The 15,761-nt window shown below is 36.9% G+C and overlaps 1 protein-coding gene across 2 annotated transcripts in view; it reads right to left on the bottom strand.

The window, feature by feature from the left end:
* Positions 1-15,761, bottom strand: part of LOC145680886 (uncharacterized) — a 54,865-nt gene that overhangs the window by 18,527 nt on the left and 20,577 nt on the right. For both annotated transcript variants that reach the window (XM_081752038.1, XM_081752037.1), the window contains exons 3-4: positions 9,581-9,724; positions 3,822-3,886 (exon numbers count right to left, since the gene is read on the bottom strand). In XM_081752038.1, coding sequence (XP_081608164.1) covers positions 3,822-3,886; positions 9,581-9,724 — 209 coding nt within the window. The remainder of the gene's footprint in view (positions 1-3,821; positions 3,887-9,580; positions 9,725-15,761) is intronic.

Below are 15,761 nucleotides of genomic sequence, written 5' to 3'. Positions count from 1 at the left end.
TTTTTTTTTTTTTTCACACATGTCATTACTCCACTAAATCTACCTGTATTCACATTAGTTCCATCGCATCCCAATGGAAATAGTCGTGAAGTGCCTGTTCCACTTTATTAAATAAACAAATAAATAAATAAATAAAAATAGAGAATAATTTTCGCTATTTTGTCTCCATACCCTGGAAACGGAACATGACCGAGATATTTTGAGTCAGGTTCTGCCATTAACGCATAGTGCTCTTTTTGTATCTCTTCTGTAGAATTCGTTTCCAAATTTTTCCTTTCCGTCCATCGAAATAAAGTCCGCGAAGTACAAATTTCGTACCACTGTCTTTTATTAAATCACACGCTAGTTCTTCCTTCTCCTGACAAACTTTTATTTATGTATTATGTACACGGTCTTCCGAAGTAACAACGTCGGCATCCTGAAGAACTGCAATTGCTACCATAGTATCATAGCTGCTGATTTGTCTGAGATTCCCCTACGAAAAGTAGCACCAGATGTGAAGAACTTTTTGTGTGTGTTTGACTCTCTCTCTCTCTCTCTCTCTCTCTCTTTCTCCCCAGGTCCAAAATCGAATTCGCATCTAGTAGTATTGCCTGGTTCACTCTATTTTGCCTCAATTCACTCGCGTGTTAACAATGTTGGGTTTGTCACGTGTTGTGTTACGCTCGCTCTTTGCTTCACATTATTGAAAATTCTCAAATGCAGTGAAATTCAATAAACGAGTGGCAAATACATGGATTTCGGAAAAATTCAACAAACATAAGACGATTCATATTTGTAATTATGACTTCTCATTAGAATACTGACTCATTAACAACAATAATATTTTTAAAAGGCATACCTTTTACTCAAAATATGAATTTGCTTTCGATACTTAATTCAAAAAAAGGAAAAAATGCAATTCGTGACCTACTTGTTGCCCACTTTCGGTGCAGAAAACTTCGACCTTCTTGAGGTAGGGTAAGGAGTTCGGGAAAAAACATACAATTTTGCATGGAAACCACTCTAACCCAAAGACAACTTCTCCGCAACTTGCTCTAACGAGATTATTTCTTTTCATTATTATTATTATTGATCCACGCTATTATTCATGTGCTTCACAGATCTTATCAGCATAGTGTTTCATTAGCCAGTCTCAAATTTTTTACACCGACATTCACTGATTTCAGGATAGACGGGGAAGGGAAAGGGGGCATTTTTATAACGCCTTGGGCCGGCTAAATGTTAAATATGGCCCTGATTACAAGTGTAACACTTACGAGATCTGTAAATAAAGTAATGAGATTGGAGTCAGAATTCACGAATTGGCAACACTCCGTGTCCCCTCCCTTTACAGCGCGCAGGCATCAATGTTTCATGCAACCTCAGTCTGAATGACGAGTCTACCGTGTTAACATGTTTACTGCGGAGTGTGCCTATTAACGCTTTGTGTTTCATTACGATCATTTTTCAGCCAATATCCTTATCACATAGCATCACAAACTGAAGGCATATACGGCGGACGCAAATTGAAGGCATATAGAACTTGTGGTGTGAACTGTGTTGTGCCGTATCACAAAAATAAGCGAACGAAGTTACGAGCAACAGTATGCCATAAAATTTTGTTTCGAACTTCAGTAGAACAAGACGGAGAGTGTGTAAAAAATCAAACAGACCTAGGGCGACCGCTTTATCGCGATCCCAGGTGTTTAAGTGGTTCAAGAAGTTTTCGCAAAGCCGGGAACAAGTGGAAGATTAGAAAGGTCTGGAAAGCCATCAACGCCAGAAATGATGCTAATGTGGAACGAATTTGTGTCCTTTGTGCGGACTGACCAACAGAATAATAGCAATGAAGTGAATTTAGACCAAACACCACCCATCAGATTTTGATCAATAAACTGGGGATGAGAAAACTGTGCAAAACTACTACCGAAAAATCTCACTTCTGACAGAAGCACAACAGGAAAGAAGTGTGATGCAACCTTTTGGAGTGGATTTAAAAAGCCCAGATTTTTGGAGTGTTGTCACAAGTGACGGGAATTGGATCTTTGAGTACGATCCCGTAATCAAACAACAAAATGCAGTGTGGCACACTTCCAGTTCTCCACGTCGGAAGAAAGTGCGAATGAATAAGTCAAAAATTAAACCATGCTCATTTGCTTTTTTGACTTAGGGGCTTATCTTTAAAAAATTCGTACCTCTAAGTGCAGTGAAGAAACTTTTTTAAAATATTTTCATTGCGAAGTTCTTGAGCAGATGAGAAAACGAGTCCCTCGCGTGCGGCGAGGCATCTCAAACACTTCGATACTGGGTCCCGACAAAACTTCTTGTCACACAGCGCATTCGGTTGAGGAGCTTTCGGCACGGAAAACCATTTCGGTGGCTTCTCAGCCTCCGTAGTCATTTAATTTGATTCCTGTGACTCATCTTTTTCTAACTGTGAAAACACATCTTAAAGGCCAACGTTATGGAACGACGAAAAACATCAAAGCAGCTCTAACCAACTAGTTGAAGGCCATCCCGCTTTCTCAGTTCCAGTATTGTCATGAAGACTGGAAAGTCTCCATTGCTGCATGGCTCTTCAGGGCAACTACTTTAAAAGTGACAAAATGCAAGTGTAGATATATTATCAGTAAAAGTTATATATGCTAGTTTCAAAAAAGTCATAAATTTACAAACCTCGGACATATTTATCAGTGGTTTTGCACATTTACTTCCATGCTAACATGTCAGAAGTAAATAAATTTAAAATGTAATTCAAGAATATTCATTTTGTCTCCTAAATGCTTACAAAAAGGACGTAAATATGCATCAGGTGTTAATTAAATATCGAAATTGCAAGTCCATCAAAAAAGTATTTTATTTTATTCCTTCATAATAATTTATATATGACTACCGTAAAGAAAACACACTGCTTCGAAAATGTACTGCGGAGTTCTTTCGTCATTCACAAAATATGTCAAGTCTTTTTTCTGCGAGAAGCAGAACAAATTCATTATACCTTGCTCGTACGCAGCGCGCGTCAGCAGAGAACTTAAAAACCACCACCATATTTTCATCACTCCCGCCCACCTGGAAGAGGTAGAGAACGACGGAAGGTTTACACATTCATTAAAAATACACTGTACATAAAAGTAGGTGTTTAAAGGGCTGTTCTGTGATGCAAGCGAACGCTTGAAAGAGTACAACATAAACACGTGAACTTACATTTTTGCTGCCAAAACAACTGTTATGGACATCAGTCAGGGCAGCGAACTGAATATTAAGATTAATATATATATATATATATATATATATATATATATATATATATATATATATATACAGGGTATCTCAAAAGTCCCCTAACATACGGTAACTCTGTTATTATCACAGCTACAACAAAATGTACGAAAGGAAACCGTCTCCACATATGACGTTTTCAATCTAAAATGAATGAACTTTTTTAAATCGGACGAGCCGTTTGGGCTGTACACTCTTTATGCGTCCAATGTTGAATGAAAATGAAACTTCTATGTATAGTAAAGGCATGTCCATATATCCGTGCACACAATACTTTGGATTGGATTCATAACTATATTACAGAGTTATCCATATCTCAAACTTAACTTAAACAATATATGGACGAAATGAGCAGAGAAACAAGCTTGGAATTAAAGGTTCCATTGAACATTTGTCTGGTAACAAGAGAAACTGGGCTACCAATAGTGGTAATTAAATTCTGCGTCTATCAATTAAAAAGAAATACAGTACAAAATCTTTAACTCTGGGCCGTCTTATGACTGACACCGAAACGGAATTTCTTAGAAATGAAAGATCAGTAAAGAAAGCATTACTCTTACCTGGATTTCTCGTTATAGTCGACAGATTTCCTTTTGTTGACAGAAACAAATCCTTTAGAGACCGCCTAAAAAAGAAAATATTAAGACATTCTAAGAATTTACATAATGAACAGCTATGGTTATTATACCTAAACTACAGAGGTTGTTCAGCCTACGGTTGGCCGATTTCGTTCCTTCCCCCTCCCGGGCAGAATGGACTCACCCGACCTGGCTCGTGGCGTCCTGCAGTGTTGTGCAGTGGCTTCTGGGAACGGAGTTGTTTTTCCGCGCGGACGACAATAACGCACAAAACAGGACCATTGTTGTGAGTGTTGTGTTAAATTTGTTTCCAAGTGTGTGGGTTTCCGCTCTGTGACCAAAATGCCGCCCAAACTAAGCCGGTTTTAGGAAGGCTATATTGCGGCTCTTTATTACGCCCACTTTACTGTTTTTGTCATTAGAAAACAGTGCAGGAAGAATGGTTGCAACATCAGTTTAAGTGGAATAAAAAATGTTATTAAAAAGTACAAGGGCAACGAAGCTCCACCATTTGGATCACCAACGAAGTTACCTAGGAAGCGGGAATGCACCAAGGCCACCTCCACCATGCAGAGGAAACTTCGCAAAATGGCAATGCAAGAAAATCCGCCAACATAAAGGTGTATGGCTAATCGTCTTGACATGTCTTTGGGGACTGTGAGCCGGACGTTACACCATCAACTCAAGCTGGAAAAAGTCATGAAAGCTCGTGGCCATGTTCTCACGGATGCCTACTAAAAGGAACGAAAGTGTAACGCCCGGAAGCTGTACGAACGGCATCTGGCAAAACATAGGTGGATGTACGTCGTAACGCTCGATAAAGCATGGATTTACCTTTCCGACTGCGGCAAACCGAGAGCCATCATGTACCGAGAGAAAGGCGCCAAGAACTTCAGAAGGTGGGTCCGTGTCTGTAAAGAATCCTTCCCAAAAGGGTTCATGGTCATTACTGGCTACTGTTACCGAGGTAAACTGAAGATTCGTAGGGTGGCGAAGAACTGCAAAATAAATTCGCAGTATTTTCAGGAGCAGATCATGCGGACGATCTACGAGCATGAGATACCAACAATGTACGGAAATGACGCCAATCTGGTGCGCATTCACATGGACAAGGCCTCATCACATACCTCACGATCGTCCCTCGCATTCTACAGGGAGATGGAGGAGGCAAGTGGTATACAGGTGATACCTTTCAATGAGATACCTGTTAAATCTCCAGACGCACGCCCTATGGACTATTGTGGATTTGGATTGTTGAAGCGGGCTTTGGGAAAACAGCGTGTGACAACTGGAAAGCTATGCAAAGGGAATGGGACAAGATGCCCCTCCCAGTTCTTCAGAGAAGCCTATTACAGTGGAAATTACGCTGTCGTGCTATTGTTAGGAACCAAGGGAAACACATCCAGCACTTATGGACCTGGCGCCATGGATTCTTCTAAATCTTTAGGTAAATCGAAATTGGCCAAATGTAGACTGAACTACCTCTGTACACTTCTACAGCGATTTCTCGTATTTTAGTGGTAGTATTCTTTCTATAATAAAGTTTTAAAACTATTATTTTTATGATTGGTTTTACAAGTATTAAAGACAGACATATATTATGCAGGAAATTGTTTGCCCATATTTAACCTCAGCATCAATACAAGGTTCCGAACATGTTTTCATAGTACAAAAATGCTTTTACCCCTCACGATGCGGGTTCAAACAGCGAAATATGTGGAAGTCACAAGGGGCCAAATCCGGGTAGCATGTAGGGTGTGGAAGGACATCGTATCCAAAGGCGTTGATTTCTGTATTCTTTCAACAGACACATAAGCATCCCCGTCCTGGAAGAATATATGAACCAGATGGCTGACAAGTGATGGTTGCTTCGTGCGTAACTTCTAGTAAGATGGGCCAGCAGGCAGAATTGTAATTCTCTGGCTCCGCGGAGGAAACCCATATTACACTACGGTTTTGACAAATCATTACATGGAATCAGGATCTTTTGTTTGCAAAATGGGTTTTGACTTTTGATTCGGTGGTTCTCCTTTATTTAATCACTGTGCCGTTTACTTTCTGTTTTACCGCGGTGGTTCAGTGGTAAAGCGTTGACCTCTGTTGCATGGGGTCCTTGGTTCGATTCCAGCTCGCGCCAAGTGAACTTTATGGTGAACAAACACCGTGTGCGTGAATTTCTCGGGGTTCTCCAGTTTCCTCCCACTTTCTTCATTCCACTATTTCTTCATTTCTCATCATCACCGTCTCCTTTAGTCTAGCCGGCATAACAGTGGGACGTAAAACTTTTTTTTTCTGTCGTATTTTACCCACTTTTCATTCATTGTAAGAGTCCAATGCAGAAAGGGCATGCTTGCCTTACGTTGCTAGAGAAACTGTTCCCAGACACCATAACTACCGCTGTTCGGTGAATGTGTGAGGATTCTAGATATCCAGCTCTAGAACAATGTCCATAGTGAAAACTGTCACTGGCGAAACGGTAAGTTTCGCACTTAGCTCACATACTGTGGACTTCATTCTTCCACGCTCTCCTTAACTGTACCGTGTTTATCACAACCGGACGACTGGTTCCTGGCTTGTGACTGATGTCCACATCGCTAGCACGAAATCTTAAAAAGATAATCTATGGACATTTCTCTAACTGGCTGCAGTCTCACTCATGTCGTATTCACACACAACTATTTTCGACTCATCAATCTATGATATCTAAGTATCAATTCTTACAAAATAACTTGTATCCCATCGCATTGCTCCATTAGATCAATAATATTCAGCTCTGACCACAATATCTCTAGTACATATAGAGTGAACGGCCCATAAAATGGAAAAGATGCTCCAAGTTCAACTTGCAGGACGATTAATAATTATGAAAGGACCTAAGATATAACCATACGTTTATAATTGACATGTCGCTTTGAATCAAAGTAAACGAATTTTCATGGATAAAAATAAGTATTAACCATGTATTCCAAATGAATATATTTTCTTTCATATCATTTGGACCTTCTCTGGAATCTTTCTAAGTAACTCCTCTTTAGCTGTTATTCTCTTTGTTAAATATTTATCCACAAGAGAGACATTGTTGAAACGCCAAAATTAAGAATCTGACGAAATTCTAATCACTTTTTTTGTGTAGTTCGTACAACCTTGTATTTCACATCTTCACTTTTACGGTTTTATCTTTGAAAAATAAATTGTAAGCATCTAAATGGTACTTGAATATATAAAAAAAAAAAAAAAAAAAAAAAAAAAAAAAAAAAAAAAAAAAAAAAACCTTATTTGTAAGTGTACCACAAATGACAATTCGAACATTCGTACCTTCTCACCGTCATTAGTGGTTCTACAATCCTACAATCTACACAAAAAAGTTGTTATTGTGTCATCAGATTCTTAATTTTGATGTTTTAAGAATATTCTCCTGGTGCATGAATATTAAAGAAAAGGAATAGCAGCAAAAGAGGAGTTAGTTATGAGGATTCTAGAGACGATTGATCATTGAAATGGTAAATGAAGAGGTATTCTTTTGGGATAAAAGATTAATACTTATTTAATTTATTAATATGTATTCTATAGTGTACATTAATAAGAATACTCATGGACTTTAAGCGTTAACAGTTATGTAATGCTTTCATATCTCTAGGTATAAAAATGACCATACACTTCTTAAATCTATTTATCTGAACATTATTTAAACTGGTTTAACATGTACTCTTCATTAAAATTCACAGATTTGAAGAAGTGAACAACAAACGAAAGGGTGGCAAAATAATAACAATATCTCGTATTTATCTTACCAGTATGCCACTGAAAATGAAGTCTCGGAATAAAAAGATGTTATTTTTATTCACTTTACAAGCATCTAAAAACTAAACTTCAAAATTATAAATTCGAGATGTTCAATATTATAAATTCCAGATGTTAAACTGTTTAGAAATTAAATCTTCACTTCAGTTCAGTGCATGCACATTTTAGTAACAATTCCTCTAAAAAAATACAGAAATTCACACACTTCCAGCCAAAGCTTTGTTTTGCTGTGAAAGGAACTAGAAAGTTGTTCAAAATATGGGAAGATATATTAAAAAAAAAAAAAAATCAAAAAGCAGGAATTCTCTACTACCAGTTGAAGTTAGCAACTTTAATCTAAATGGTCAATCAGTTAACGCTTTTTGTTTCCATTTCGCCAACGAACTTAGGCACTGGTTAGATACTCTCCTCCTTTACTAAATTGTCCAGAATCTAAATTTAACTGCAACTATTTCGTCCTAATAAAACCAAGCTTCTTTTATTTGGTGCTCCACATGAATCCATTTCATATAAAATTTTAAAATAATGTAATCTTTTAGATACTTTGAAAAGTCTACCTTCTGTTTTTTTTTTTTTTTTTGTTTTGTTTTGTTTTGTTTCTCTAAATCGAAATATTTCGTTCCATATTACTGATAACAACTTACACCTCTTAAACATCAATACTTTTTGCTGCTTTTGTAAAGTAGCTTTTATATCTACATGCTCCTTCCCACTTTACATGCTAAATTTATATTATAGTTATTTATGATTCTTTTTAAGATATTGGCAATTTCTTTCTTAGATATTCCTCTTGTCTATTTTAAGAAAATTCCACTCTACTCTTCAGTAAAACTTGTAACAATGATGTAATGGTTTGGATACAATTGATTTTGTTTCACCCGATTATATGTACTTGTATCAGCAATCTGTAATTCTGAATTTGCAATATTTGTTTTACTTGAAGAGTCATATTAAGTCATCCAGTGGAACAGTCTTATAAATTTTTATTATGTTATTATTTGTGCATTATTTAGAACTTTTACATTGGCAAACAAACTTAAAAATGCAAATTTCACATTTAATAATATATCGAATTATTACCCAAAATATCTTTTATTAAACCTAACAGAATACGTCACATCAAACACTTTGGAATTTGCAAAACAAAATGCTCAAAAATAAAAATAAATAATAATGTATTATTTTTCACTCAATGTGTTTCGCATCATTAACCAATATGAGCTTTTAATGAGGTTATTATTCTCATAAAACGTAAGTTTTCGTGTACTTTCTTCAACATGCCTATTAACAAACAGAGGTAATATATTTTGTTCCAAACTGAAAACTAGAGAAGAAAAAAAAAAAGGGCTATCTGACTACCTTTCTACCCCGAGTTTGTTTATTTATATAAAGTACTTGCAATTGCAATAATTATTTCGTTTCCAGTACTCTAAAAGGAAATGAAATATGATAGGGATCTTTTTATGTTTCGTATGTTAAACTGATGCGAATAAAGTGCGTATTCACCTTATGTATATTCTTTTATGAATAGCCTACAAAATAAGAGATTAAATTAAACAAAATTTTCGATAATCCACACAGAATAACACAGACAATTGCATTCAAAATAATCAGTTGGTTACGAAGTTATTGATAAAAGAAGATAAAAGAAGGTAAGAGTTGAGTGTGCGTTTAACTGGTGATCGCATGTTAAAAGGCACCTGATAAGTTTATTTCGACTTCTAAAAAGTTACAGGTTAATAATAATTGCTATGAAACTTGTCTGACAAAAGTGGTTTCAATAGATATTTTGCCTTAGTTTCAATATAATTGTTTACGTTCTGAGCGCTAATACTGAATATGGATACGTGTACTCTAATTTTTTTATTTAAAAAAAAATGTACACAAGATTACATTTCAAGTGTAATAAAATAATTACAATCACAAATAATAAACATTACCCTGGTTTGTGATCCTCTGATTCTGAAAGTTCTTCGTAATTTTGCTTCTGCATCTTTGCATGCTTCTCGAAATTCGTAATACGTATCCAGTTTATAAGAGCATCTGTGGCATATTTTCTTATTATCTTCTTCATCTTCCGTCACCTAACAATGAAGAAAAAGCAATAGATACTTCTTACGAATTACATATAACAATATTAACAGATAACAGAATGAGAATTAATATTTTGATGTGACTATGATTTGAAATTTGTTCATAAACCTTCTTTTAACTACTCACTTTCAGGACCGTTTAATATTTTCAGGAACAGAAGTTATCAAGCAAGAAATTTCTATACGAACTATTTTTCTGACTCGTACCATGTAATTTACTTCTTCAACTTTATGATTCCCTAGTAACTACTTTGCCTGACGATGCACGGATAAAATTACGAATTTTCAATTACGTAATGGATTTCTATTTACGTCCTTTGAGAGCAGCGATATATTTAGGGGATATATACGAAAAGGTTTACAGTTTCAAGTGGGATCAAACCACTAGGAGGTGTTCGATATTCTACTGGGAATCGAATGTAGGACCTCGTGCACCAAAGGCATGTGTATTAGCCACTAAGCTAATGAGGGAACTAACAATTCATTGAAAATCACAAAACTATGCCATTTTTATTTATATAAGTCTGTAGGAAAAATCTACATCAACTGACAAGAGTTGAACAATATAATTGGTTTTTAGGAATGACATATGCTTCTTGTTATCAATAATTTAAACATATGGATTGATTTGTTAATAATTTCCTGTAACGAAGACAATGGCATTTTCTTTGAAAATAAGAAAGGATCGATTCACTGGACGGAGGATTTTGGGGTGTGCAAATAGCATCGTGAGACTATTAGAGCTATGAGTTATGTAGAAAATTCCAGTCTAGAAATCTGGAAATGGTCATGCTGACCATGTGCTATCTACTTGAAAGTATGCCATCTGGTCATAGTCCTTCCTGCGCTATTGTATCCCTACGGAATGTTTTAGTTTACACACGTTAGTAAATACATGGGTTATTATGTGAAACAAAAATTTAATAAAAACAAGAAATGGGATTTTCGTAGCTTTACCTTTATACTTAAATTACGAGATGTTCTAAATATAACGCAACTCTGAATTTCGAAGCATGTAACTCAGAAACTACATAGAATGAGAAGTAAGTCACTGTATGAAGATTAAGCTCTATCGACGGATTCATCATTTTATGATAATTGTCGAAAGGTTGATTGGTAAAGTTGGAAAAAAAATATATGAAGTGAGTACGTTTTATACAGAACACTTGCACGCAACTTGCAGCAATATTCTTTAATACGCCCGTACAATAATAAATTTATTTTTTCAGGAACCTTTTTTGAAGTCCACGTTGAAACGTTCATTTTGGTTTCAACACGCGATACTGGTCTTCTAGCTATTTTAAAATAATGTTGCACATATCCTCTATATAGAGCAGAAGGATGGAATTTCAACCCCCACCTTTCCTAACACAGTCCTGTTTATGACATCGACAAATAATAGTTACAGACAAGGACGTCGGAACTTGCTCTTGGTTTGTCAAATTTCGTTTCAGTGACACAGCATTGAAAAATGAGCCCTGTGGGTACCTACCAACATCATGTTTGTAGCTCCTCATAAAAATCGGAAAGCAGACTCTCAGAAAGTGTTCTTGCCATTGCAGACGTGTTAGGCATTGTCGTTCGGTGTGTCTGTGCAAACGGTAAGCTGAAAAAGTTGGACTCACGGGTGCCACATGTGTTGAACACCAGTCAACAAGAATAGTTGTTTGGAAGTGTGCAATTCTATAAGTGTAAGGAATATCTGGGGAAGTTTCCCGTATTGCAGGAACAATGGATCTTCTATGGCAATCGTCAGAGCAATGACTGGATCATAATCAACGTCTAAACGGTTTCCAAAACAAAGTTTTCACCACAGATTTTGTTGCTGGTATGAGAGTCCATGGTGGGAATGATCCATCATATCTCCCTCAAGCGAGGTGAAATGATTAATGGAGATCATTACAGTGCGAACTCCATGAAATGCAACACCAACTTGTCCGCAAGTATCAAGCAATGGTCAACAGACATGATGTTCTCATGTTGGACGATAATATTCGCCTATATGCCGCACAAAGGACGATGTAGGCTCTCCATGAGTTGCAGTATGAAACTCATCCTCACTCACTGTATTTCACCGATGTATATATCACTGGCCACAATCTCTTCTGGCATCTCGGTCACTTTTTGGGGGGAAACAGCTTCCCTGATAAGCGGGCCGTGTAACGTTAAAGTTGAAGACTTCTTCGCATAGCAGGCTTTAGCCTTTTTCGCCATGGAATCCAATCGTTGGCTGAATTATGTTAAAAAGTGTGTGGTAGCAGATGACTATCTTTTGATTAACGAGCTATAGTAGGTTTCTTCTCTCTCTCTCTCTTTCTTTTTGCCTTTGGAGACGACGCATCTAGGGTGGATATTTCAATGCCACTAACCTAATAAGTAACTTAAATATCAACCAAATACTTGAAATGTAGTTTCACACAATTAGAGTTAGGTTTAAGTTAGTATCTTTCACATAATGTTTGCTTCTTTTAAGTAATGCGTTAAAAACAACCTTTACCTTACAAATATTTCTAAAAATAACGGAAGCACGTTATATTGAGTAGATCGTTCAATCTACTTAAAAAAGCATATAATAGAAAAAATAATACTTTCTCCGAAATAAGTACATCAAATAAAGGTTTTGCCCATCTTTTTGCTAAAAATATTTAAATGTGGAAATATTCACATAATATTGCAACTGAAAATTAGACCTCGAGCTTCCACTACTGTGAAAGTTACACATTAAATAAATATGCATACGAGGGGTGTTCTACAACTATTGTACCCGATACAAAAGGAGCTGAAAACAAAAACATTGTGCTTGTAATATGCTGTACTCTGAAACTTTAGAAGTATATGTATTAAAATATACGACAATGTTATTGATACTGGTTGTGTTCTCTATTTGGCAGGCAGCAAGTGCGTCCAAATTGTAAAAATGGATAAAACTGAAGTGTCTACCGTGATCAAATACTTCCAGGTGAAAGGCCAAACACCGACGGAGATGTACGCTGATATGGTTAGTATGTTGGGTGATAGTGTCCCCTCATATCAAGCCGAAAAAAAGTCGTCACGTGATTCCGTTGTTGCAGGCAAAGTTGCTGGACATCTCCAACAAGTATATGTATGCAAGAGAACGTTAATATTGTGGATCTGGTAATGACTGACAGAAGAACAATGAGCAAAATAAGTGAGACCACGGGTATATCCACTAGATCAATAGAAATAATTTTGCATGAAAACTTAGAAAATGAAAAAATGAAATATTTACGTCTCACAGATATGCCATACAGGCCAAAGGAGACGGTAATGGTGAGAATGAATAAAATAGTGAGATGACGAAAGTAAGAGAAAACGAAACCTCCCCCTCCCCCAGAAATCCCACACAACGGTGTTTGTCCATCACAACGCCTACTTGGGGAGAGCTGGGATAGAACCAGGAACCCCACGCACCAGAGATGAACGTTTCACCACTGTACCACCAAGGCTCCTATGAATAAAAATTTAGGGTTAAAAAAACTGTCTGCAAGATGGATTCTAAACATTTAACTTACTGTGGATCAAAAGCGCGAAAGAGTGCGTGCATCAGAAATCATAATAGCCCTGTTCAAATGGAATCCTGAGAACTTTATTACCAGATACGTAACCGTTATGAGAATTCAAAGCCCAACCATCCGCCTGTAACGTTATGGCCACTGTGTTTTGTGATGCCAAGGTGCTGGTTATGTGCTGTAATTCTCCTCATTGATTATCTTGAACACGAACACATTATCACGGGACACTAATACGTATAATTAATTCCCAAATTACGAGCAGTCATCAAGGTAAAAAAAGGAAAAACATGCGGCTGTTATACAAGCTAAGGAACAATGGCTTGTTGACCAACTTTTTGTTTTTAATGTGTAACCGGTGCACGAAGGGCACTTTGTAATTGGGTAACTTTGAGGAAAAATAAATTTCCTTCTATATCAGGAATAATAACTATTGGACATTCCTCGTATATATAGGGTGTTTCAAAACAACACCGACAACGTTTGGGAGATGATTCCCGACACCAAGATAAGACGAAAAGTATAGACCAACCTGGGTACACAAATGCTAACTTTCGGAGTTATAGGTTGCAGAAAACATTACAAAAAACTTTTAAAGGTCTAGAGATCCAATACTATGGGACCTAACGTAATCGGGTCAAGATTTTATTTAGGAACTATTATGCGCCTTATCCAAAAAAACAATGTTTCAGAATCCTGCGGTACTTCCGCAACAATTTTTATAGAGGTAGTTGGTGAGTACTTCAAATTATATGCCCGTAGCAAAATTGTCTCTATATAAATTGTTGCCTGAGTACCTTAGAATTCTAAAACATGTATTTTTAGATAGCGCACATATCAGTTTCTACGCGAAGTCTTGATTCGACTACGGTAGGTCCCAAAGTTGTGGAGCTGTTGACCTTTAAAGTTCATATTTTACTGTTTTCGGCAGAATATAACTGCAAAAGTATTTGTGCACCCAGGTTGGACTATACTTTTCGTCTTATCTTCGTGTCAGGAATCACCTCCCAAACGTTGTCGGTGTTGTTTGGAACACCCTATATATATATAAAAGAGTGCGAATTGGCGGGGGGATGCCAGGATTTCCCTCCCTGGAGAAGAAAAATTTTATTCCTGGCAGGGATAATTTTTTCCCCCTCTGGAGTATTTTTGAATGGCCATGAAGATAGAAAAAAGGGAACAATTCTTATTTTGTGTAGCTAACCTAAATATTGCTTATTTGAGTGAAAATTTATGAAACATCTCGCATCTCAACTGTTTTGTACTCGTTAGTAAATAAATAAATAAATAAATAAATAAATAAATAAATAATAATCAAGTGTGTCCCTACTTGTGTTATGCCTATGTGTGTTTTCCCGTATCTCACTCGAAAGGGGAAGGGACAAGTTGCTGTGACCGAGATCTTTCAATAATTGGATGCAGACAAGTTGCCACATTGAATTATTTCGCGGGTTTCGCTGTGCACTGTAGCCATTCTAAGTAGCCTACGATCTTCACTCGCCAAGAACAAACGACTGAATGACAAATTGGCAATACAGCCGATGCCACTGACTTATTTTCCCAAGCAAAGTGATGGTTTCCTCCGCAAGAAGGTGGCGGGGGTGGGACCGAAATATGCAAGGGAACTTGAAGGGGGTGGAAAGGTCACCAAATGTTTGAGTCTGCAGTTACTGGAAAAGAACCCGTGTCACCAGATTTAGTCAAACGGATGATGATCTAGTTTCATCTACAAACATCTACATATATATATATTATCTTTCTACAGTGAAACCTCTCTAAAGCGGACAGCCGTGGGGAATCAAAAATTGTCCGCTATAGAGAGGTGTCCGCCTTCAAGAGGTTTCAGTATTTTGTTATGTAAATTAGTGAGCAAGGTAATATACAATTAGAAAAAAATATTTTTGCATGAATCACGTATTTACGATTACATGCATTATCCCCTGCCATCCAATACTCTATGTTCGGGGCACACATGGAAATAACATGTTATAGTTCTCTGCACTTTACACTTATCAGTATTTCCTTCGTTTTCAGTATGGCGCTATAATTTGTGGGGTAATTGCAGTCCTGAAGTGTCCTTTTTGAGACAATATATATACGTGAGGGCAAAAAATACTAAACTTGTCTTCTGGTTGGTTAGAGACTCCAACGGGACAGTAGCATAACGTGTCATCCGTGTGGCGGGCAACTGTCAATCACTTTTGTGTCTAAAACAGCTTGGGTGGGAGTTGGATGCAAGCAAAGGACATAAGGGTGTTGTTAAACAGAGACGCTTCATTTGGATTGCTGAGCAGACAGTTGAAGAGGCAAAATGTTGTCACAATGCATCCTTGGTGACACATGTATGAATTACTAAAAATGTATTTTTACTACACTTTTCAACTTATTTTTAGAGAAAGTGTCCGTAATACGGAGGTAAATAATACTTATAAAAGACAGAAAAGACTGTCCGTGTCCGCTTTAGAGAGGTTTGCTAATATGTTTTTTCCTATTACAGT

This window comes from Thermobia domestica, chromosome 3 (genome assembly GCF_964235325.1).
Source record: "Thermobia domestica chromosome 3, izTheDome1.hap1.1, whole genome shotgun sequence".
NCBI classification, from domain to species: Eukaryota; Metazoa; Arthropoda; class Insecta; order Zygentoma; family Lepismatidae; genus Thermobia; species Thermobia domestica.
Note: the sequence above shows the minus strand (reverse complement) of the source record. Positions and strands in the feature narration are given on the sequence as shown.